The following is a 23,762-nucleotide window of genomic DNA, read 5'->3' on the forward strand; positions in this document are numbered from 1 at the left end:
GGTGCCATTTACACTCAAATGACTCCTCGATCCGCTTCTTCAATGACGCTCTTTGTGGCAGGAGGCCGGAACCAGCTCCCCCCCCTTTCTCTCCTTGCGCACATTGAAGTCTTGTGGCTTGTTAACTCATTACAGTGCCATGAGTCAACCAGGCCTCCATGTACTGTACATTCTGACCACCTGCTAACCCCCCCCCCCCTTAAGCCTGCTATACTGTGTACCCCGAGCCTCACAAGCTTTGGCCTGGAGGACAATGGCCACTTTCGGTGTGACCACAGGAGGCCCTCGACACACGCCCCCACACCCACCCACCCCAACAGGGCAGTGAAAGCTTCCTTCTTTCTTTGAAAGTTTCCCAGCCCCCCCCAACCAGCAGGTAACCTCCCCACCACACAGATCTGCTCGCGCTGACCACTCCAAACTACGTGAACGTGTGTAAAACCATGCGCTGTGATGCAGACCCGAGGCAGCGACAGTGTGCAAGAGCTCACCTACCGGAAGCACAATCATCCTTTCTTTAAAAAAAAAAAAGAAAAGTTCCAAAATGTTGCTCGCTCCTTCCGTTTCGAGCAAACAGCCGCCAAACTGCGCTCCGCGTCGAGATAAATAGGATCCCGTTTCATTAGCCGAGGCACGTGTTTCACATCACATTAATGAACTCGGAATGCATCTAGGACTAATTAAGACTCTACGCTCCTGAAAAAAATGTAACCTGAGGATATACTAACACAAATCTACCCCCCCACCACCACCCCCCCACACCCCCGGGCCTCCAGTAGTGGGGTCTGTGATTTCCTACGCTATCTGCACACCTAAATACAAAGTAATTTATTAATGAACGAAATGAATATACCTAAGGATATCCAACATGACACATTAGCGTAATGAGTCACAGGGTGTTTTTATAGCTTTCCACTAATGCTGATTTCGTTAAAAGACACCGGCAACTCAGGCTGAATAAAAAACACACACACACACACAAAATCCTTTTTCGTCTGAAAAATCTATATATGCTGAATGCTAATTTTTAATGTAGACATATGTTTTATTCTGAACACCGAGGGCCTGTTTTCGGGTTCATTTGAAAGCACTGACGTGGAACCACAGATGCCTGGGGAGGCATTTGATTGCGCGTTGTAAAAGACAGTGGCACCCTGAAGGATCTGCCTCTGGGGCTGGGAAAAAAAAAACCCTTATATTATCCAGCCAGGGCCCAGATAGCACCAGCAGGCCTGGTCGGGGAAGCAGTCGCCTTCACTCAAACGCACAGCATCAGTGGCGCAATACTGCAAATGGGCAGCGTGCCTCCCCTCTCTCCCCCCCCAACCCCCGTCCCCCCCTGTCACAGCCCGGGGGGAAAAAACAGTGTACACAGAGTCCGCGGTTGCCATGGGGATTAAACACTTTCAGCCGGACCAGAACCCGGGCCAAGTGGGCTCCGCCCCTCCCCTGCTCGCCGGGCCCGGAGAGAGGGCCAGGTGCTGCTTGAGAAAGTCCGATCCCGGGGATTATTTTCGCCCTTGTAAAAACGAGGGAAGAACAGGGCTCAAGTGCCTGCTAACCCTCACGTTAAGCCCCGGGCTTTCTTCCCATGACCTCATAGGATCCCTGCGCTTTTCCTCATAAGAGCTGCGCCTCGTTGAAGGGGGAGGTTTCTTTTTTTTCAAAAGCACTTTGTTGCTCCTCTCCCTTTCTCTCCCTCTCTCCCTCTCTCAGCCTCGCTCTTCTGCGCATCGGAGACGCTTGACGAAGGCGTTCTGAAGAGCCGGCGTTCAATAAACCCGTTAATTGGAAAATTGTGATTGAACATCCTTGACAGGCTTAATTTCTGAACAGTCAACAGTGTTAATTAAGCTGACAAACACACACAAGTTAAATGGGTAAATTATATTAATGCAGACCAACTGCTTAATGCTTTGTCTCTTAGCAAGAACTGGATTCAGCATGTGAACACAGAATTATTATGCCTTCATTTCATGTGGACGTTAGGAAATTAATATCAATCAATTTCTCAATAATTATTCTTTTTCTCTGAGACATTCATTTGTCATGTGAGTTCTGTAACGATTTCCTCCAGGCCCTTTCATTCTGAAACAGTTAAATATAAATGTCATTCCTTTCAGGTTGTTTTGGTGTTAGAGCCCATGTCTTAAAGGCCACACAGAGCAGTTATGCTACTAGAGCTCATGGATGTAAGGTTGTGGCACAGGAACTCATGGCTCTCAGGCCAATCAAAGCTGTTATAGTGTCAGATCTCCTGGCTGTAAGACCAATCGGAGCTGTTCCACTGTTAGAACTCTTAGCTGTAGGGCCAATCAAAGCTGCTCTATTGTTACAGCTCTTGGCTGTAGGGCCAATCAGAGCTGTTCCGCTGTTAGAACTCTTGGCTGTAGTGCCAGTCAAAGCTGTTCTACTGTTAGAACTCTTGGCTGTAAAGCCAATCGTATCCATCCTACAGACGTTCCCACACCACTGTTCACACTTTTCTAAATCATTCCCTTCACCTGCCTGCCAACCTCTCTCCTCCCCTCTTCCTTCAAAACATGTGACGCAAACCTCTGAACCATCACAATAAAATCGTGACTGCTGACCATCACGGTCAAGCCGCTGTAGCAAACACACACTGGAGCTAAACAGTTGTGAAACTGTCCTCGGTAACCTGGCAGCTCCCTTACTGGCTAAAACGGCTCGATGATCAGCCGCAAAAACCATGCAGGTGTTTTGTTTGCAAACCGATGAGCGGGAAAGGCTAGTTCCTGAGCCTGTACGAGGCCCCCACACCTCACAAAAGCTGTTGTAGAGACAATACCTGATATAAAGTGAAGTTAACCCCCCCCCCCCCCCCGGGGAATATTAAAGAGGATGAGAACTTACAGCCACAGTCTACTTGTGGCAGCTGAGGTCTGATGGCATTACCTGGTCAGACATGTGCCGAGATTCCAGGTAGCTGGGTGCCAGATTTGACTGATTGAGTTTGCTCCTGGTGTGAGGTTTTGATAGACGATCCTGTTTTCAAGGTTTCAATTCATTTACTCACTTACACCCTGCCTATACTGACAGCCCATTTATAATTCCCTGAGGAGTTTATGCTCATGAGGTCTTGGATGGCTTGGCTCACGCCACATATTTATTTTAATTAAATTAAACATGACCAAATACTATTTACCTTTATCAGAGTCAAATAAAATTAATGGAAAGCAAATACTACTCCACAAAAATTCTTATTTTCAAGTTCTTATGACTGAAAAGGTTGGGAAAATAAAATATTGATTCAACTATTTAGCTTAATTAACCACAGCTAGTGGCTTCAAGCCAGAAGCGCTTAACCCAGTGAAATGGAAACCCCAACGGTACCTGGCAATGTCAGAAACCTGATTCAGAGGCAACCCATAATGCACCTCAGGACATGATGTCATCACTTCCTGCCTAGGTGAAAAAAAAAACAGCTGACCTTGACTCACCTTTAAACCCCGCCTTCTGCACCTGCGCATCTGGCCCCAAGGTGTCGTCTGTCACTTCTGTCAAGGGGAAAACACAGAGAAGGAAAGATTTTTTTTCTCACTTGTTTCTACTTCTCACGCCACCTACTTGTCACATTGCCTGATATCGAAATCTGAAGTTGACTCACTGTGCTCACAGATAGAGGCATGAGAATGCATCGAGGAAGAGGAATATCAATACCACTACCTCCTCCAGGTTTCAGATCAGGCTGCTGCTTCTGGGCTGGTTTACTGAGGTGAATTAAATTGTCTTGTTCTGTCAACTCATGTTTTTCCTGTGGTGACTAAAAAAACGACTATCTAATTTCCCGAGTGACTTGTGATTCAAGTCTTTATGAATTTAATCACTCCTACCTGTTGTCACTGTACTTTAAACATAAGAAAACACTAACATTTCACAGGACCCAATGCCTCAGAATACTTTGCACACATCAGTGAAGATAGACCCTAATCGCCCCTGGAAAGGGGGTGAGCTGCACTCACACTAAACAGCCAACTTATGAAAAAACTCTGCGGGCACCCTCTTGGTCTCAAACCACAAAAGCATAATTCTCTGGCAGCGAATCGTGGTAAATTACCTAGGCCTAAAACAAATAAAACAAACATTTGAATAAATTTTCCCCCCTCTGCAATTATTCAGCAAATTCGGGCAGAGACGCGAAGTAAGAAAGAGACAATATCTGCTCCCTGCACAAAAGACATCAGGATGACATCAAACGTCAGATGTCAGGACAGGGGCGCTTAGCCACAAACCGACCACTGCTCTCCGTTAGCTGCCGGAATTTCCCAGTGAAAAAAAAGAGGGATAGAGAGAGGTACAGGAAGCCTGTGATGCACATTACTATCAGTCCGATCAGTTTCAACGACAGGCGTGATTACGCCGCGTATATCCACGGTGACGACTGACGAGGAAAGGAAGAGAAATGCCTGCGCTGTCAGCTTGGAGGAGAGGCAACTCCAAACACCCCTCTCTCCCCGTACTCACGCCTCGAGCGGTTAACATAGGCGGCAGTGTAGCATAGTGGTAAGGCACAGGACTTGTGACGGAAACGTTGCTGGTTCGATTCCCCACTGGGGCATTGCTTCTGTACCCTTGGGCAAGATACTCAACTGCCAATTGCCTCAGGAAAATATCTAGCTGTATAAATGGATAACATTGTAAGTCACTCTGGATAAGAGCGTCTGCTAAATGCCAATAATGTGATGTAATGTAACAGTTGGAAAACCTGGTGCCAAAACAAATTATTATTACTTTATTCCTTTTTCACCACTTTCATCAAAACGTTAACAAGGTCAAGGCGGAGAGCCAGAAGACGGACTACGATGACGAGGGCGGAGCTGCCGCTGCAGGGAGACATCAGGTCCATGCAAGGGATTGTGGGAAATCGCGTGTCGTTCTGGTGCCATCTGTGTTGTACAGTAACTGCTGTGGATTCAGAGATGGAAGCAGGCCACACATTTGCACCCCTTCTGCCTGCTTCATAGCGGTGGAGAAAGCAGCAGGGAAAACTGAGCGGACAACAGCTGTGTTTTGCATCATGCTTCTTAACAAAAGAGTCTCTTTTTTTCCCTCAAAATGATTGGAGCTCAATCACCAAACAGCCAAAGTAGTTTTTACTCTGTATTTCGCAGTTCGGCTGTAAATAACTTCGAAAGCCAGGTTAAGTGACACTCGGGTTCGCGTCCCTCCTCGACATGATTGTCACTTTCCCCAGTACGGGAGGTGAAAAAAGGAGAGATTGCCCCCTCCAAATAAACACGAGACCCCACCAAACATCTGGCGTCTGAAGCAGCCAGCCCCCCGAGACGGAGAGCTGAAAAGAGCTTATCAGACAATGAGGGTTGAAGGCACTCGAAGACAATGGCGCTCTCCTAATCAATTGCGCACTCCGCCTGATTGGAGGGTCGCTGTGTGACAGAACCGCACAGTTTCGGTATGAACCATCAAAGATGAGAGGGTAAAAATAGCACGCTACGCTAAGGGGCGGGGTGGGTGGGGTAGGGGGGGCTTTTCTACAAGGGGGTGGCTGCGGGCTCTGCTTGGTTCTCATTTTAAAACTTACAGGTGTGGTATCCTTCCCCCTGCCCGGGGAGAGAGGGGGGGGGCTTTTTAACTTATGATGACAAAGAGAGAGAAGTACAAACTTTTTTCTGCATGGGGGAAGGGATGGAGGAAACTTCTCAAGGGCCACACACTACACACTCAGTTTAAGCTATGAGAATGCTGTCCATTGGCCAATGGAGTGGGGTGGTGGTGTGGGTGGGCATAGGTTTACAAGTTTCCCGATAGCCTCAGACGTAGACCGCCACCACCGCCAACATCACCACACACTCAGAACATCTCTCTAAAACAGCACATTCCTCTCTCTCAGAATTAGCATGGCGCTCTTGCCCTCACAAAGGGGACGCCCTGTTGCTCATACCCCTCATTTACATTTATGCTCGATCACTCCGCGGGCGCACTCTTATCCGGAACGGCTTTCACAGCAAAGGTGTGATACCGCACACGACCAGGCCACGCGAACAGCGGCACTTACAGTAAATAACAGACCACATCCGGGCATTCGTCACACGGTGCAGCTGAATACACAATAACCACTACCATTTTAAACAATTGACAAGTACAACACTATCCCACAGTAACAAACAAGAAAAGGACTTCTGTGCTCGGATGTGGTGGTATTATGTGGTGACATTCTTAGACTTAAACGGCACCGTCTGTGAGCCGAGCATGCTCACACCCTGTTTTATGTCTCTTGGATGGTTTTGTGTTGCTGGGTGAGCAAGTCACATGACGTCACCTCTTCCTGAAAGACACCTGTGATGTCACTTCCAGGTACTCCGCGTGAGGTAGATGGACTGAAATGGCGGACTCACCCATGAGGCATAGAGATGATTTAAGATTGGTTAATCTGTGCAGCGTTGATCAACAAAAGAGCTCTCAGTTGCAAACCAAACTTTAGTCAGCTTTTCATCCTCACAGTTGAGGACTGTGGCCCAGTACAATCTCTACACTCTTAGCATTGCTCTGAATGCTACATCCAACTGCGTATGTCCCTCCTTGCTAGTATTTCAATAATAAAAAGGACCTGTTTATGTTTTCCTAAGCCCTCACCTGACAGTTTATTTACTACATAATGATGCATATTTCAGATTATATCAGGCGGGCAGGTCTGCTTGCTGTAGCAACAGATGTCAAGCTCTCCATGCAATCCGAGATGCATCTTATAAAGGCAGAGGGACATGCTAAACTCCAGGCAGTCCCCAGCACCCCTTCTCTGTGAAGTACGACCTCAGGCCGTACCCAGGCTTGACAACTGGCCCAGGGCGGAAAGCCACTTCCTGTGAGGTTGGGGTGGAGCATAAATCCCCTCTGCCCTTCTCACCGTGACGCGCGTGTGTGTGTGTGTGTGTGTGTGTGTGTGTGTGTGTGTGTGTGTGTGTGTGTGTGTGTGTGTGTGTATGTGTGTGTGTGTGTGTGTATGTGTGTGTGGGTGGATGGGTTAAACTTACAGAAGACAGGCATATCCTTGCTGGGTAATAATGCTGGATGTGTTGGAGCGCAAACAAGAAGCTGTGAGTAATTTAACATTGCTGTGGCCCCTGGGACCCATGGACAAGAGCTGAAACCCTGTGCCAGGTCTATAACCTTGAGAGGGAGTGTTTTTTCTCTGCATGCCACAGAGGTGGTGGGAGGGGCGGGCAGGGGTGGGGGTACGTGCTACTTAAGGCAGCCGTTCGGGTATCGAATTACAACAGCCACGAGAGGCCTCACGCAACCCTGATTCAACCAAAAAAAAGTGGGAGCAGGATTCCAAAGCAGGACCAGGAACATGGGATCTGCGGTAGAACGAGTTCAAGGGTTTACCTTCAAAACGTCTAATCGCTCACAAGCGGGACGTGATCTAATCCAGACCCGTGAGTACCTCCGAGCTAGCAGCTCGAGATTAGAGATTTATTCCCTAACTCACTTTGCACGACGGACATAACTCGCTCCTCGTTACTAACACAGACGCTCACTCCTGATTGCCATCACACAGCACGTGGGAGACAGTCTGGAAATGGACCTGTTGCCAGAGGGTTGTAGGTTCCAATCCCGAGCAGGACGCTGCTACCGTATGCATGACCTAGCTACCTACAACAAATTTAAAGACAAAATAATAAACATCTAGCTGTATAAATGGATAAACCTGGAAAAGAAAAATGATTAATAAACTTCATAATGCTAACAACGTGATAACCTCCACTAATGGAGGTTAACGTGAATGACAGCACAGTTCTCTGATTGGCGAGTGTGGATGAGAGTACTTGCACGTGAGGACCCAGCCGCACAGTTATTTAGCAGATTGTTTTTTTTTTAACACTCACATTACAGATTTCCAGCAAACCCCCGGCACCTTCTCGTCACTTGAAGAACATGACTTCAGCTCAGTGTTGAGTAGTGGCTGGTGAAGGGGGTGGTGGTCGGGGGGGGTCCGATGTTTAGAGAAGAGGCTGCCTGTCGTCCTCATATGGTTCTGTGTGGCCTCTGGCGACAGGTGACTACAGCTTCCTGTTGCTTTGTAGAGCTGGGTGGGGGTGCCACGGGTCACTTCCCCAACACGTGTTTCTGATTGGGTGTCGCCTTCTCCTATAGGTTGGTCCTCATAAACCGCATAAACTGCAGGGCAGGAAGGGTGCTACTTTGTGTGTGTGTGTGTGTGTGTGTGTGTGTGTGCGCGTGTGTGTGTGAGTGTATGTGCGTGTGTCTCTGTGTGTGTTCATGTGTGTGTGTGTGCCACTCAGCGCTCACTGGAGACGAGCCCCAGCAGTTGGGAGGACTTGCGACCGGAGCTGCGTTCGAACAGGAGTGCAAACGGCTGCCATCTGTCCACTCTGAGGGTGTGCTAGCACGCGGCAAGCAGACCTCACAACCTCGGCCTTAATCACAGCCTCGGACAGAATCACAGTCTTGGCCACAATCACGGCCTCGACACCCTGGAGCCACTTTGCTCCGGCCACGGAGGCTATTTAAAGAATGCAACAGACCGGACAACAGGAAGTTTCTCACAAGTGACAAATAGCTGCTGTTTTAATCCCATAAAACAAGCTGGACATTATCTGCACCCCAGACGGAAGCCCCCCTCTCACTCTCTTTCCCCTCTCTCTCTCTCTCGCTCTCTTTTTCTCTCTCTGTCGACACTAAATGATTTGCATTTTCCTCCCTGTTAGAGTCTGAAAATGAATCAATTTTCCATCAGAGACACTGGAATGTGGCTCATCCAGAGCTCATTCCATTCCAACTGGAAGCAAAAAGAGAGAGAGAGAGCGGACAAGAGACCGAGAAAGAGTGGGAGAGAGGGAGATACAGGATTTTTTCTAGCTGCAGTAGAAAGAAGTAGAAAAATACCCACGGCCCTCAAAGCTGCCTGTTCTGTTCTGTAACTTCTTACATCCCTTCAAACCTCACCTGCACATGCGAGTGCAACTGATTGTTGTCATACTCGTGTAGAGTTCTGGAGCTTGGGAGCTCCTTAGCTATATTAAAAGTTCTACTTCTTTATTCCATGGCACCACCGCTCCTCAAAAAGAACATATTTACTGTGTGTCAGGCGTATGAAGGGATGAGAGATGGAGAGAGAGAGAGAGAGAGATTTTTGGTGGCTATATAGTCAAGCTTTAAAAACTCTGGCAACAGTGGATAGTGGATCACGTGCCATGCTAATAAAGCTAAACTGAATCCTTTGAGAGAGAGAGAGAGAGAGAGAGAGAGAGAGAGATAGGGAGAGAGACGGAGAGATAGAGGGAGAGACAGGGAGAGTATCCCATTAACCCATGCATTTTAAGGGCGGGGGTTTGGGGGTGTGTTGGGGGGGGCGGGGGCGGCGTGACTCACCTTCCTCCCACCTGTCCTCGTGCTCCCCGGGCCCGTTGTGGCCCAGCGCCGCGGGGTGGGGGTGCGGCTCGTCGTCCGGCACGTTGCTGTCGCCGTCGGCCGTGTCCGGGAGGCTCTCCTCCTCCACGATGTGCAGCTTGTCCTCGTCGTCCGAGTCCGAGTTCGCCTCCACCACATTGCTGTAATTCGTTACTGTGGAGCCGAGAGGGATAGAGAGAGAGGGAGAGAAAAAATAAGGCTCATAGAGATGACAGGATAATTCATTTTAGCATGAGTGTGGGGGCAGGAAAAAAAAATGAATAGATACCAGTTCCCCGCTTTGCCAGCCTTTTATTGAAACGCTGTTACCTGGATGCTGGGGTAATGAAATGTAAACTTCGAGGTGCGCCGTGAGGGGGAGGCGAATAAAGAGGCTTCACAGAAACATTTTTGTGATTAATTTTTTGGTGTCTGCTGCGGTGGAATTACTCTTTGAGAAAAAAATAAACTTAATTTTCCACAATATGCAGCAAAAAAAGACCGATGTAACAGAAGATATCAGCAAATTACATAATAAACTAGGAGGTACTGTAGCAAGCGCCCTCCGGGCCTCCGAGTGTTTGAGTCACAGTCGCGTTATGTGTGCCACAGAGGCCACAGCATAGCACCCTGTGCAGAGAACCAGGGGTTTGCGGGTTTGATTCCCTGGTGGAAATGCTTTGCTTTGGTAAATAAATATCAACCAGCTGCATAAATGGACAGCATATAAACAATCGGGTGAAAACTAGGCTAAATAAATGTGTCTCCTAAACAAAAAAACACATTCACCCTGAGCCTGGTGCTATTACTACACCTGCAGAGATTTATAACGATGGGCCAAAAGGTGTCCACTCCTTAGCATGTTTTCAGTGTTTGCAATACGGCTGCCACAATATGTGACCCAGCCGCTTCAACTTCCCAGATTTCAACAGCCTTGCATGTGTTAATGCTGTTACCATTATCATATGCAAGCCCTCACAAAGACGGAGCCAAAGGGATTTAACCATGACACATCTGTCAGGCACACAGCTGCTGTTCTGCTGATTTCCTCTGAAATCTTTCTGGAGTTTGATCATTGGCTTACGCGTGCCAAATTTTGAACATCCTCGACATGCTGCCTCAGTGGAAAGTTGTGTTTGTGCGGAGCTGAAAGCTGCGTCATGGTGAGGGCCTGTTTCCCATGTTTATGTATTGGAGGACGAAAAGCAAATCTGGAACTCTGATACCTTCTCTCTCGGTGTCCAAAACTAGAATGTCATTACATTACATTACATTACATTCATTTAGCAGACGTTCTTATCCAGAGCAACTTCCAGAAGTGTATCCATTCAGGTTAAACGAGCAACAGTGTAAGACCAGGCTAACCGCACTCCAAGACTAGACAGCCCAGAAACTAAGTGAAGCCAAGTACACACACACCACAGTCACTAGGTCACAGTATCCAAAACACATTGCAATACTACACATAATATAAACAGCAAGTAATACAAGTAATACAATCCCTCCCTCAAGTCATTTGTCTGATTCAGCACCGACTGTCTCCTGATAAGCACCCAGTTATTCTGTGCTTGGTAACCCCTCCCAGCCCGGCACTCAGCTTCTCAATGAACCACTGCCTTCCTCCACAACCCATTCTCCCTTTTCCAACCAAAAGAGGCACAAGACCTGCCTCTCACAATCGCTTTAATCACCAAACCAAAGACATCAGGAACATCAAAGCTGGCTTGACCAATGTAGTGGCGTCACGCTATTTCTTTTTTTTTTTTTTTACCCATTTTAAAGTTTCCAACCTTTCCAGGAATTTCATTTCTCTTTCTGAGCAGAAAACCCAGAGACCTCCATCTCACAGAGGACAGAGGCAGAGAGGGGGGGGGGGGGGGGGGGGGGGGGGGGAAGAGAAGCACATTGATTTTAGTGTAGCATCCCTGCAAGCTCAATTACCAGGTGTGTGCTAAGGAGGAGCCAGCACTGTGACATTCCATTAAAACTCAGAATGACAGAGCAGCCTCTCTCTCCCTGATAGGCCCCTATCAGTTAAGATAAGTGCAGAATACCGGGGGGTCTTAATGGCTTCTCCTTAATTATGTTTAGAGTGACCGGAAGAACGATTTTCATTTTGGAGGGCTCTTTGATTTGATTCACGGGCAATAAATACAAGTACCAGCCTAGGAAGAGGATTTGATTTGACAGGCAAAAAAGCGGTCATTTTTGTAATGACTCAACCCATGTTTTCTTGTAACTTAACAATGGTTCTAGGAATAAGAATACTCTGAATAAAACTAACTCCACCAGAGAAAATCTGTGATAATCGGTATGGTCTGTGTGCATGAAAGGAGTTTATTATTCATTATTGTGAGCGTTTTTTTTTCATCAGATTACGTTACATTACATTATGTTGTCATTTAGCAGATGCTCTTATCCAGAGGGACTTATATAGGTTACAGTTTTACCCGCCTATACAGATGGTTATTCACTGAGGCAATCGTGGGTCAAGTACCTTGCCCAAGGGTACAGCAGCAGTGTCCCAGCGGGGAATCGAACCAACAACCTTTTGGTTACATGGAGCCCTGCTCCTTACCACTGCGCTACACTGCAGCCCTGTTCCATTCATTCTTCATGTTCTGGGTTACAAACCATCAGATAAATACCTGTCTTTTCTTTCTCTCCTCCCCAGGTTTACCACTGACAGCTAAGCGTTTGGCAGACTCATTACATATATTACATTACAATCATTTAGCAGATGCTCTTATCCAGAGTGACTTACATAGGTTACAATTTTGCATATTATCCATTTATATATTTCCATCGATATATTTACTGAGGCAGTTTTGGGTTAATTACCTTGTCCAAGGGTACAACAGCAACGCCCCGGCGGGGAATCGAACCGGCAACATTTCGGTTTATGAGGCCAACTCATAACCGCTACACCACACTGCCGTCCACCTGTCCGTCTGTCCAGCCTCCGGGACGCTGCACCAAAGAGGAAGCAATCCCCCCGATCCCATTAGCCGTCTGGTCTGCGTGACCGTTTATGATGGGAGTAATATTATTAATCGGATCTCGCTGCAGCGCCTGCCGCCTCCCTAATCCGGCGCGCTGCTGCAGGTTTATTAACCGTTTAGCAAGGTGTGCGGCTGTAATTAAGGGAGGCGATATTGATTTAGGGCCTCTGCGGCCAAGCGTGCTCCATTGACCCTCGCAAAGCACACCGTGGAATTACAATACGGGGCTGTGCGCTCCTACAGGTATTCAGGTACACCTGCGTAAACACTTAGAGGGAAGGCTGAGCTAACTGGGATTCATTAGGATCAAAGAGGGATGCGTGCTTCTAGAATTAGGGGAATGACTGAGGCGTTCAGCATCCAGGTTAATCGGCTTTATGGCTGCCACTAAGTCCGCCGCAGGTGGAGGAGGTGCGTCACACCTGTGGGTATGTCTGCCAGCACAGGTAGAGTGGTATAGGACATGGTGATCAGACCCAGGATCTTCCAGACACCTGGGATCCCTCAACGCCTTCCCTTTTAAAACCTTGCCTACGCGACCGTTCAACGCACAAGGGTTATCCCTCTCTTCAGATTAACCTCCCATCCCCACCACCAGCAGCAGCTTGTCCTTCATCACGTCTCTGTTCCAAAGAAATGCTCTTTGGCCCACCCTCTTCCTTATCCTCACTGTTCTCTAGTCTGTTACTCAGGAGGCCTCTGACAGACTCACTCCTGGCTGTTTTTGGCCGAGCTCTCAGTCAACAGAGCTTGGAAAGAGAGCACGGCAGCACTAAACCTCTCTGGACTCCCTGCGAGGGGGCTAGCTCCATGGCAGCTTTCACCCCTCTCACAATCTAAACCTGCGTATATACAAATGCAAGCGGTCCCAAGCTATGCATCAGCACTGAGTAACGACGCTGTTTTGGAACGCACCAGGGCACTCCGATTTGAGACGCCAGTGATTAAGGGGGTGTAAATAATTGCAACCGGGTGAGCATGAGGCGGAGGGTTCGAGCGTTGGGGGGGGTGTAAGGGAATACCTCCGCACTCGCCTCACTCTCTGTTTTACTGCACCCCTCTCTTTCTCCGCCCCGCACCTTTTAAAGCAAATTAATTTGCTTTTGAGGAGTGCGCAGTCAGCAGAGCGCTGAAGCCTATTTCCGTCACGTAGCACTACGCTTGCCCGCGGCCGGCCTTATCTACCCCATTTACATTAAGCTGATTTGGTGCTTTCTTTTTTCTCCCTCTCTCACTCTTTCTCTCTCTCTCGCTCTCCTCCTCTGAAGTGCTTGGCGATAATGTTATTGTCATGAGCTGAGGCCGCGAGGCTGATCCCCCTGTTTGAATGGGGGGGGGGGGGGGGGGGGGTGGGGGGGTTGTACGTGGAGAGACAGAGCAGAGGAGCTGGTCTGTACGCCATTGAAATTCGGAATGTCTCCTGATTGGCAGGTCGGGGTCAGGTGGGGTGGGAGGGCGGGACAGGAGGCGGAGGGGCAGGGAGGCTAGGGTTGGAGGCTGTGTGGAGGGTGGGGTGCAGTGCAGAACACTCGGCCTCCAGACACTCTGCCTCGAGTGGGACTCACGGCCACAACGAGGGGATCCTTCAGCCTCAGACAAGAGGCGGCCCTTCAGGCGCACAAGTGGATGTTTAGGGCCAGAATCATAAAGGGATGACAATACATCCTTTAGTGACTACGTACGCACGCACGCACGCACGCACGCACACACACACAAACACACACACACAAACACACGCACACATACACACACACACACAAACACACACACACAAACACACGCACACACACAGGAGCAGCAATCACACAGGGAGTAGGGGTGGGGGGGTGTGGGAGGCATGAGCATCAAAGCCATGCATCAGGTGTAGACACCCTCTCTCCAAAATATCTGGCTTTTGATTCCCCATCACGTTTTAAGAAAGCTAATTTGATTTCCTTTCCCTCTGGGCTCATAGCGCAAACACACGCTGACGTTGCGGGAAATGAGGCCGGTGTCGACCCCGGCATAAGAGGCAGCGCGGACTGACTAAGACCGCCAACCCACCATCCAATCTCAGAGAGCGTAATTTAGCAGGGGGGGCCTGTAGGCTATCCATTGTGCGGCGGTTTGTTCTGACCGTACCATACGTCTTGTTAGGATTTACAGAGCTGTAATTGCTTTTTGGGCAGCGGTAATGAGTCTATGTCTGGGGTAATGTTTATTATCCGCCATAGTTCAGTAACCGCCTAATTGACTGATTTTGACTTGTTCATGAATTATAGATGGGGCCTTTAGCGGGGGCCTGGTTCTCGGTGATAGGAAAAGCACACGTGGACAGGCGCGTAAGCTTTGGTCTTGCTGTAAAAACATATGCATCACCACATAGCCGTGTTGATCCAGTGTTTTAATGCACCGTGGTAGTAAAAAAAAAAAAAAAAAAAAAAAAAGAACTACAGCTTGCACTTATGCAGATTTTCCACCACAAAGCAGAAAGGCCTTGGGACTCCTGCAGAAGCCTTACATCAGCAAAGAGAAACCTGATGCAAATTACGGAAAAGAAGAGGGAAGAAAAGAGAAGAAAAGAGAACCACGCCGCAGCAGGTAGGAGGCTTTGAAAAGACCAAAGAGATATTATTATTTGGGAGAGAGCTGACCCCTGCCATATTGCAGCAGTGATTTAAGCAACCGGGATCAGGGGCAGAGATGGAGAAACACCTGAGGAGGTACAGCCTCTGCTTTCCCATCCGCCTCGACACACCTGAAGGCACCTGCAGTGCCACATAGAGCCGCACCCCTATTACGTCACCTACATTTAAGAGTTAAACTGCTTTTTTAAACAAAAAAAAAACCCTGTTAGAGTCCTGCCCCCAACTAGACATCACAAGGACCAAGGAAACTTAACGTGTCCTTTAATACCAAAACGCAGTTTACAGAAATATGCCCCGGACAAACATCAAACATCTACAGTTCTTTGGTGTGAATATGGTTTGTCTTTGCAGTGCCACCCAAAGACCCCCATGCTCTGTGGCTCACCTCCTGGCACCACCTAAGACTGTACAGCGCTGGTGTAGCATAACACACCACAGTCTACATGCTGTAGCCTGTTTCCCACTACATTTGTCACCACTATTACTTCCATTTCTTTGGAGTGTACTTTCTTTGGAAAAGCCTTGGTTTTACCTCATACCTCACTGATGTTTTCTATGACTATTTCATATTACATCACATTCATCACATTCAGTGTCAGCCCAGGCTAACAGCACTCCCAGACCAGTGAGTGCGAGCATAAAACTATTCGAGCCCTACCACAAGTTAACTTGTGCAACCCGACTAGACACGGGAAGGCAAGTATACTACAATACATCATTTCATACGATATTTCAATGAATCAACCTCAGAGAAATAAAAAAAGCCACGGTGTAGCTTTAGTACAAAATGGCACATGACTAAATGCCTACAGACAAAATAGCAACAATGAACATCGTCAGAACGCAACATACACACGCAACAAATACTGCATTAAAAGAGAAGAGGCAATTAAACACAGCGGTGTAATTACTGACAGCCAGCACTATGCCAGCTTCTTTAATGAAGCCTAATTAACATCATTTCTCCAGTGCATTCATGGAGTACCAACCTACAGACAAACATACAACTGGCATGTGAGAGAGAGACAGAGAGAAAGAGAGAGAGAGAGAGAGAGAGAGACAGAGAGACAGAGAGAAAGAGAGAGAGAGAGAGAGAGACAGAGAGAGAGAGAGAGAGAGAGAGAGAGAGAGGGAGGCGGATGGGGGTGGAGAGAAAGAGGAATGCTGTTGTAAAACGCAGTGACTCGTCAGATTGGTGCCACTGTTACATCACTATGTTTCCTTTTAACCCTTCATAGAGTCTCTGAGGGGAGGGGGCAGGTTCTGACCCGGGGGGGGGGGGGGGGACAGGAAGAGGAGCTGCCCACGATTCATTTGCCAGATGGTCACTCACAGCCTGATAGTAGGCCACACCCCCTCCCCCTCCTCCTCCTCCCCAGGAAAAAAAAAAAATCCCACGTCTGTTGACCTGGTGAACGCTTGGACAGCTGTCATCATTAGCACGAGCTTCCGACCAGCAGAAATACACACAAGCGCATCCAAAGACAGAGTGAAGCCATTCCAGATTCCGGTTAACTGCTTGACTGTCACCGTTTTAAAAGGCATTCACAGACAGAGCCATCGAAAACATATGCCGACAGACAAGCGCACTTAAAAACATGCATGCAAGCACGACTTGCACGACGTAGAGCCCCGATGTGGAACGCTTGCTTTTATAAACTGAGGAAGTTCCTCTCAAAGCGAAACTCTTTTCCAGCTGTTATCCTACAGGTCTGGGGCTTTTCAGAGAGGGAGAGATGAGTTTCCTACTGTCATCCTATTTATTAAGAAAAAGGAACAGAACACTACAACACATTGACACTGGACCAAGAAGACGTTTAAAAATGCAACCCATAACAGCTAAATATGTTCATTTTCATTCAGTGTTGTTTCACGACAGTCAAAAAAAAAACTAGACAGCACACCTGTAAAGACATGGGGCACCCTTGTCCCGATGCAGACGGCGGCATTGCTCACAAAGTACTGCGAAAAGTGTGAATGCGTTGGAGCTCCATGGCAGACAAAAGGCATCTGTCGATAGCAGGGTTACCCTGGGATCCTCTCAAATTTTAAGGACTGACAAGCACAGGACCAGCCCTAGCAGTATCACCCATCACTCGATACATTACAGTCCTCAGTCAGGTCGTGCGACGATGCAGGCGAAGGGAACAGCATGGAAGTCTCTCCACTGTGTTGCTTAACCAGTGCTCACAACCAGATAACGGGTGAACTCCGGCGAACAGGTGCTGAAAATCCACCTGCCACATCACTGTCACTGTTTGATGCTTCTCTAATAAAGCTCGCTCTAATACAGGCCCTCAATGCGGCCTGCCTTCTCCGAACTCCCTCCCCCCTTCTGAGAGGTAACTAAAGCCAGCGCCAGCCCAGGCTAAAGGTGCTACCCCCCCCTTGGCTACTCAGAAATCCACCCTGCTCTGTTGTGACACCTGTGACACCCCATCAGTAAAATGGGGCACTCGCGGGAGGAGGGAGGCAATCCTTTGTGACCCGGGACGCAGGGGCTGCTCCGAGCCTCTCAGGTTAGCGCACGCGAAACTCACAAAAAAAAAAAAAAATCATCTAACTCTGTTGTAACCTGTAGTATCTGTAGCGTCGGGGCAGGTGAAGCAGCTTAGTCCGACCAGAGCAGATAATATTCTGGGGTGTGCTAGAGTAGGAGGCAGGAGCAGCTACTGTTCATTCTGAGAAACTTCACTCATTCTCAAGTGAAACTCTCTTCCCTTGGACAATTCACAAACCCTTGCAATATGAAGAGGACATGACTTTCAGCGCACGGGTAAGAAGCCTCTCCTTCCCATCTGATTGCCACTGTCATGTCTTTTCGGAAGGGCAGTCTAACACATCACCTGGGGCTGCAAGGCAGAATAGTGGTATAAGCACAGTGGAAAGAAGCAGGGCGTGTAACCGAAAGGTTTCTGGTTCTATTCCCCGCTGGAGCACTGCTACTGTACCCTTGAGCAAGGTACTTAATCCAGAATTGCCTCAGTAAATATCCAGCTGTATAAATGGATAACATGTAAAAACTGTAACCGATGTAAGTCGCTCTGGATAACAGTGTCTGCTGAATGACAATAACGTAATGTAAATGTAATCATCCTGTTCTGAGGGCGCCTTCAAACACTTAACACCACCAGCCAGGCGTGAGGGGAGGCACGTTTGTAGTACTCCGAAAGACGGCGTGACTCTCATATTCGCTTAGCAAGATGTGAAGAGAGAGAGAGAGAGGGAGAGGGGGGTGGGGGGGATCCTGCCGAGACTGTCCGGGAATCGCAGCCGTAGGTTTAGGTAAATAATCGCCCCGGCTTGGTGATAAACGGCCCGTGTGTCTATTAACAGAATTTACAGCGAGTGGGAAATTCTCAAAGGGGCGCGGAGCGGCGCAGTAAATCGCAGGAGTTTCCACTGCCTCAGCCACCGCCGGGGACGACGGCGACGCTGCCTCCCCCGCTGCGGGCCTTTCCACTCACTGCGCCTCCATCTCCAACATGGGGTAGGCCTACCCAGAGGGCAGTGGGTGAGCTCGGCGATGGGGCAGGTTTACCCAGAGGGCAGTGGGTGAGCTCGGCGATGGAGCAGGTTTACCCAGAGGGCAGAGGGTGAGCTCGGCGATGGGGCGAGTTTACCCAGAGGGCAGTGGGTGAGCTCCACGATGGAGCAGGCCTACCCAGAGGGCAGTGGGTGGGATCTCCTTTAGCAGTGTAGGCGGCCAAGTAGGAAAAAAGCCGCTGCTACGCTAGCACCTCGTAACCTGTCATGGCGATCACGTCATCAGACACCTTCACAGGCGTATTTCTCCACAGACTGCTAAAAAGCAACGCCGCCATATCCGCTACCTGTTGTTTTCTTGAGTGTGTATCGGGCTTCATACAAAAATAACTGCCACTACGCTAGCGCCCCAGAACCTGCCACGGCGATCATGTGATCGTATGATCATGTGATCAGGCCTTCACCGTTGTGTGCCTACACAGTGCTGCAGTAGCTGCTACCTGTTGTTTTGTGCGGTGTACAGCACAGTTCATGCAACTGCTTTTACAGAGAGGCAGCCACTGTTTAAAACCGACACGCCTGGCATATTTCCAGCTATAAAATATCACACTAACCCACAAAACAAGTCTCTATTGTGAAGACTGAAGCCACACAGCGGTATTTTTTTCCTTTTGCTGTTTTAAACAAACCTATCAAATACAACTACTGAGTACCTACTTTGGAAATTACTCATATTTACACATACATCATCCATCATAAGTGAATGACTCAAATTCCTGCTATATTCCCCAAAGAAGAAGAATGACAATAATGAGCTTCCCGCCTTCCCGCCTTTGATTAAGGCTTCTCAGAATGACGAATTCCATGGAATGTTCCGGTTTTGAGGTAACTTGAAAAGGCGGACGTCTAAAACGCTGCTTCAGAAGGAGCGTGCTTTCCACCTGGGACACGGCCACAGAGTCAACAGGATTAGTCCCGAAACACCATCACGACTGCTGGTGTAGAACAATACCGTTATTACTGGCACCATGGTTCTAGAACAATCCTGGCATTCTTGGTAACCCCCCCACCCCCCCCACCCATCAATGAAGTCCTGCAGTGAGTTTTATGTTACCAGCAGGGGGCGCCGTGGTCCCTGAGGACAATTTATCCCTGGCCTGGATTTTCACCCGCGCTCCACGCGAGCGGTATTGGCGCGACCATGAAATCGAACTCCGTGTAGACCTCTGCTAAGCTGAAACGCCTCGTTTTCGCTTTCAATAACCTGACAAGAGAGCGGCACAGTTTTGTACCTGCCTGCGGAGAGCGGGTCCGCGCGCGGCTAATCGGGTCAGCATCCCGCTAAGAAAGGCGTCAGGGAGAAGGGGAGTCGACAAAAGAACTACAAATAAACTTGGCGAGACACAAGAACACAGCGAGAGAAGGCGTTTCAGATCAAAAGGCGATTCGGCGCTAATCACGGAACGCAATCAAAAGGAATCCTGATGTAAATAAAAAGGAAGATCCTTCATCTGAATAATGTCAGAAATGATACAAAGGCACTTGTGATCCTGCAAGTGTCATCCCGAACGTGCCTAATTTCAGCCTGAGTGAAGAAGCTAATTATGTTTCCGAGGTCACCTCTCATCTCCTTTTAGGCAGCCTGTCAAGGGCCCTACAGAGCATTTCTGATGCAAATGGGCCGATTCATTTAGCAAATTCATCTGGCATTAGCAAGTTTGTAAAAATGGAAAACCTTTTTCAATTACTCCGATGACTTCAGAAAAAAAACAGCAGAAAACCTCAAGAGCTGCTCTACTCAACATGAGACGTTTGATGTGAGAAAATAAGGGTCCTCCTACTTGTACATAAACAGCTCGACTCACAAACAATATACAAAGATGTCACTAAATCAAATCCAAAAGCTCATTTATGCTCACATAACATTTATTTTAGCATAAATAGCCCACATATTTATGCATATACAGATACATCATCTTGTATTATTTATAAGGTTGGCCTCGATCCATGGAAACTTACACTGATTATTTTATTTAACACTTTAGTAACATTTTATCCATGATGTTTACTTTTCATAGGCAGCTCAGGGTAAGTTCTTTGCTATAGTATCTGTGCCCCACCCCCCAATCAACAACCCACTGGTTACAAGGCTAGTTTTCTACCACACATACACACACACACACACACACACACACACACACACACACACACACACACGCATTGTGGAGAGTCACTGCCCGGTCCCGCCCACTCTGCCTAACCCCGCCCACTCTGTCTGGCCCATCCCATTCTGCCTGCCACCTCCCACTGTGACTGGCCCCTCCCACTCTGTCCAACCCCTCCCCTCTATCTGGCCCCTCCCATTCCACCTGACCCCTCCCACTCTGTCTGGCCCATCCCATTCTGCCTGCCACCTCCCACTGTGACTGGCTCCTCCCATTCTGTCCAACCCCTCCCCTCTATCTGGCCCCTCCCATTCCACCTGACCACTCCCACTCTACCTGGCCCCTCCTACTCTTACACAGTTCTGTGCCAGCACCGACTAGCTTACTTGCTCATCCACTGCATCACACAGCACACAACCCGACACCTTCAGAAACTGTCCGTGGACATCATGAAAAAAAAAACAGCCTTCAGGATGAAGCAGGCCTGGCCACAGGCAACAAGATGCTCTGATACACCAGGCTTGTGAAGCTCTGGACCTTTGTCCCAAATGTGTTAGACACAAACCTGCTACCTGTTCAACGGTCAGCAAATCAGACCCCGCTGAAGAGTCACACAAAGTCATAATCAAGCAAAGACATTATCATGCTGGGGGAAAGAATGTCACTTGACAATGAGGTGTGAGCTGAGTGAGAGGGGTCCTGAAGCAGAGAGTGAGGTGTGGGGGCTGGAGTGAGCTCTCAGCACGGCCCGGCAGGACAGGAGGTGGTGATGGGGGAAGAGACAGGAAGTGAAGTGGCCGGTCATGTGACTCTGGCCTGGCCCCCGCAGTCATGCAGATGTCCAATAGCAAGCCAGGAAGGATGTTGGCAGGATGTTGGCAGGACCAGGGGTGGCGAACCTTAGGCTGAGAGGCCTGGATCCCCCCCTCTGCCCCCCAGGACCCCTCTCCCTCTTTCACACACAGCCTCCAGCCCCCAGGGCAACGGTCACCTGATCCACAACAGCACACCGCCATAACCGGTCCCACAGAGCACAGAAAATCAGCAACTACCACTCTCTCCATCCAAACACAAGGAATGGATTGTCACTTCCGATGTACACTCGAGTAACAATTAATAATACCCCCCCCTTAAAATAAAAACACACACACACACCGCACTGCCGTAGAAGAAATCAGTTCTGACTTTGAGAGGAAGTAGGCCGTCCTGCCTATATTTAGCCGAAGCGCGTCTGCAGACCGCCAGCGCCGCAGTGAGGGGAAACATCTGGCCATGGCCCCCGGGAAGTACCTGCTCCCCCGGCCGAACAGGCCCTGTCTCTCCCGCCTGCCACACGCCGCTCCGCACGGCAGATATCCCGACTCAAACGAGCCTTGTGTCATCTCACGCAGAGAGGGGGTGGGGTGGTTCACCTGACTCCCCGCTTTTACATTCAAGGAAATCTCCCGATGCCCGCCACGCCGCGAAACGAGTGAACGCCACGAGACAGCGCCTAGGTGAGCGTGGGGGGGGGGGGGAGCAGGACGGCACCACAAGCCACCTGGATAAACAGAGAAACAGCCGTGGCAATGGGGGGGGGGGTGTTTAAGGATTGCCAGCGTTCTCCTGGTAGGCCCCAGAGAGAGCAGGGAGGGCCATCGCTTTAACTAATTCCCATAGGTATCAGTAGAGGTTGCTCTATTAACGCCTTTTCTGACTGCAAAGTTAAGAGGAACAGACGGGGGCAGCACCATGTAGGTTTTTCGCGAGCCGGCGCTCGGAGCGTAAGGAAATCTTCCCCCCCCCCCCCCCCCTAACCAACCCCCCGGGGGGGTTATTTTTAGAGGGGCTTCCTGCAGTTTTCCAGGCAAGTTACGTCTGCACTGCACTGTCGCTCGGACCGCTAAGCCGCTGCCGCCGTCTTGACCGCTTTGAAGACACGAAAGAAAAAAAAAATCGGCAAACAAGTCTAGACAAGAACATTCCTGCCTTTTGACTGCCCGACCGTTGCGCTGACCCGCTAATAAGAGCCGGCTCTATCAAACCACAGGCACCCAGCGAGGGGGTGATTCACTGTCTCCCCCGTCAGACCGTGCCGGGCCGGGGGGATCAATCTGGATGCCGGTGGAGGGAAACTGCTCAGGGGCTTCTGCGATGGGGTTTTTTTAATGTGTTTTCCCAGCTGTCATCCAGATTAGGCGGTTCCGACAACAAACCAGGGAGGACACCCCAGACCGTATCGACTCTCCTGTAACTGTTCCTTTACAGACGGGAGAAAACGGGCCGACAGAACGAAGCGAGAGCGCTTTAGAAACGTCAAGCCTCGTCAAAGAGATTAAAAACACACGCCTGCCTGTTTCTGATAGGCATGGTCCGTTGATCTTTGGCTGGGTAAACCCCTATTACCTAAGCAAAGCGTCCTACGAAAGACCCTATCAATTACAACACCCACCCACGCCAGGCATCTCGCGGACAACACCCCCCCCCCCCCCCCCCCCCCCAACCACATCCCTGAGAAAACAAAAGTCTTGTGGCGACCCTCTTGTGGCTTTGACGGGGGTCCTCCGCGCTCACCCAGAGCTACTCTGAGACTGTCCCGAACCAGAGCAAACCGGTTCGACCCACCTTGGCCTGGGAACCACGCAGCTGTTCAGCTGTTGCATTCTGGGAACAGGTGACTGGACATTCCTGGCGCCTTGTCATTCTTTCTCTGTGTATGCGGGGCAGACCTGAGTGTGGGTGGGGGGGGGGGGGGGGGGGGGGGGGGAGGAAGGGGTTTCCCGGAGAGCGGGCGAAGACCCCGACCCCCCCCCCCGAACCTGAGCGCTCTCATTTCAGCCCCCCTGTCCTTCAGCTGCTCTAAAGCCACTATGACTGACAGCCTTCACTGACAGGCAGCTCCCATCCTATTTTAGGCCTTGTTTACTCATAACTGGTGTGAAAAATGGAAAAAAAAAAAAAAAAAACACTGGTTTTCGCTCTGGGCGCGAACACGCTTGACGTTTGTTTTTTTGAACGCAATGACACACCTGTCTTCCCACGCTCTCTCGCTCGGTGGTCAGAGGGGTCTCGCTTATGCAGAACCTCACCACTTCCCATTGGTCGTTTCG

General features: G+C 49.3%; 1 protein-coding gene across 5 annotated transcripts in view; it reads right to left on the reverse strand.

The window, feature by feature from the left end:
• The window catches only part of LOC118772482 (zinc finger E-box-binding homeobox 1-like), an 84,096-nt gene that overhangs the window by 12,195 nt on the left and 48,139 nt on the right, over positions 1–23,762 (reverse strand). For all 5 annotated transcript variants that reach the window (XM_036520855.1, XM_036520853.1, XM_036520854.1 and 2 more), the window contains exons 2-3: positions 9,376–9,567; positions 3,462–3,518 (exon numbers count right to left, since the gene is read on the reverse strand). In XM_036520855.1, the coding sequence (XP_036376748.1) occupies positions 3,462–3,518; positions 9,376–9,567 (249 nt within the window). The remainder of the gene's footprint in view (positions 1–3,461; positions 3,519–9,375; positions 9,568–23,762) is intronic.

Source organism: Megalops cyprinoides, chromosome 2, assembly GCF_013368585.1.
Source record: "Megalops cyprinoides isolate fMegCyp1 chromosome 2, fMegCyp1.pri, whole genome shotgun sequence".
NCBI lineage: Eukaryota > Metazoa > Chordata > Actinopteri > Elopiformes > Megalopidae > Megalops > Megalops cyprinoides.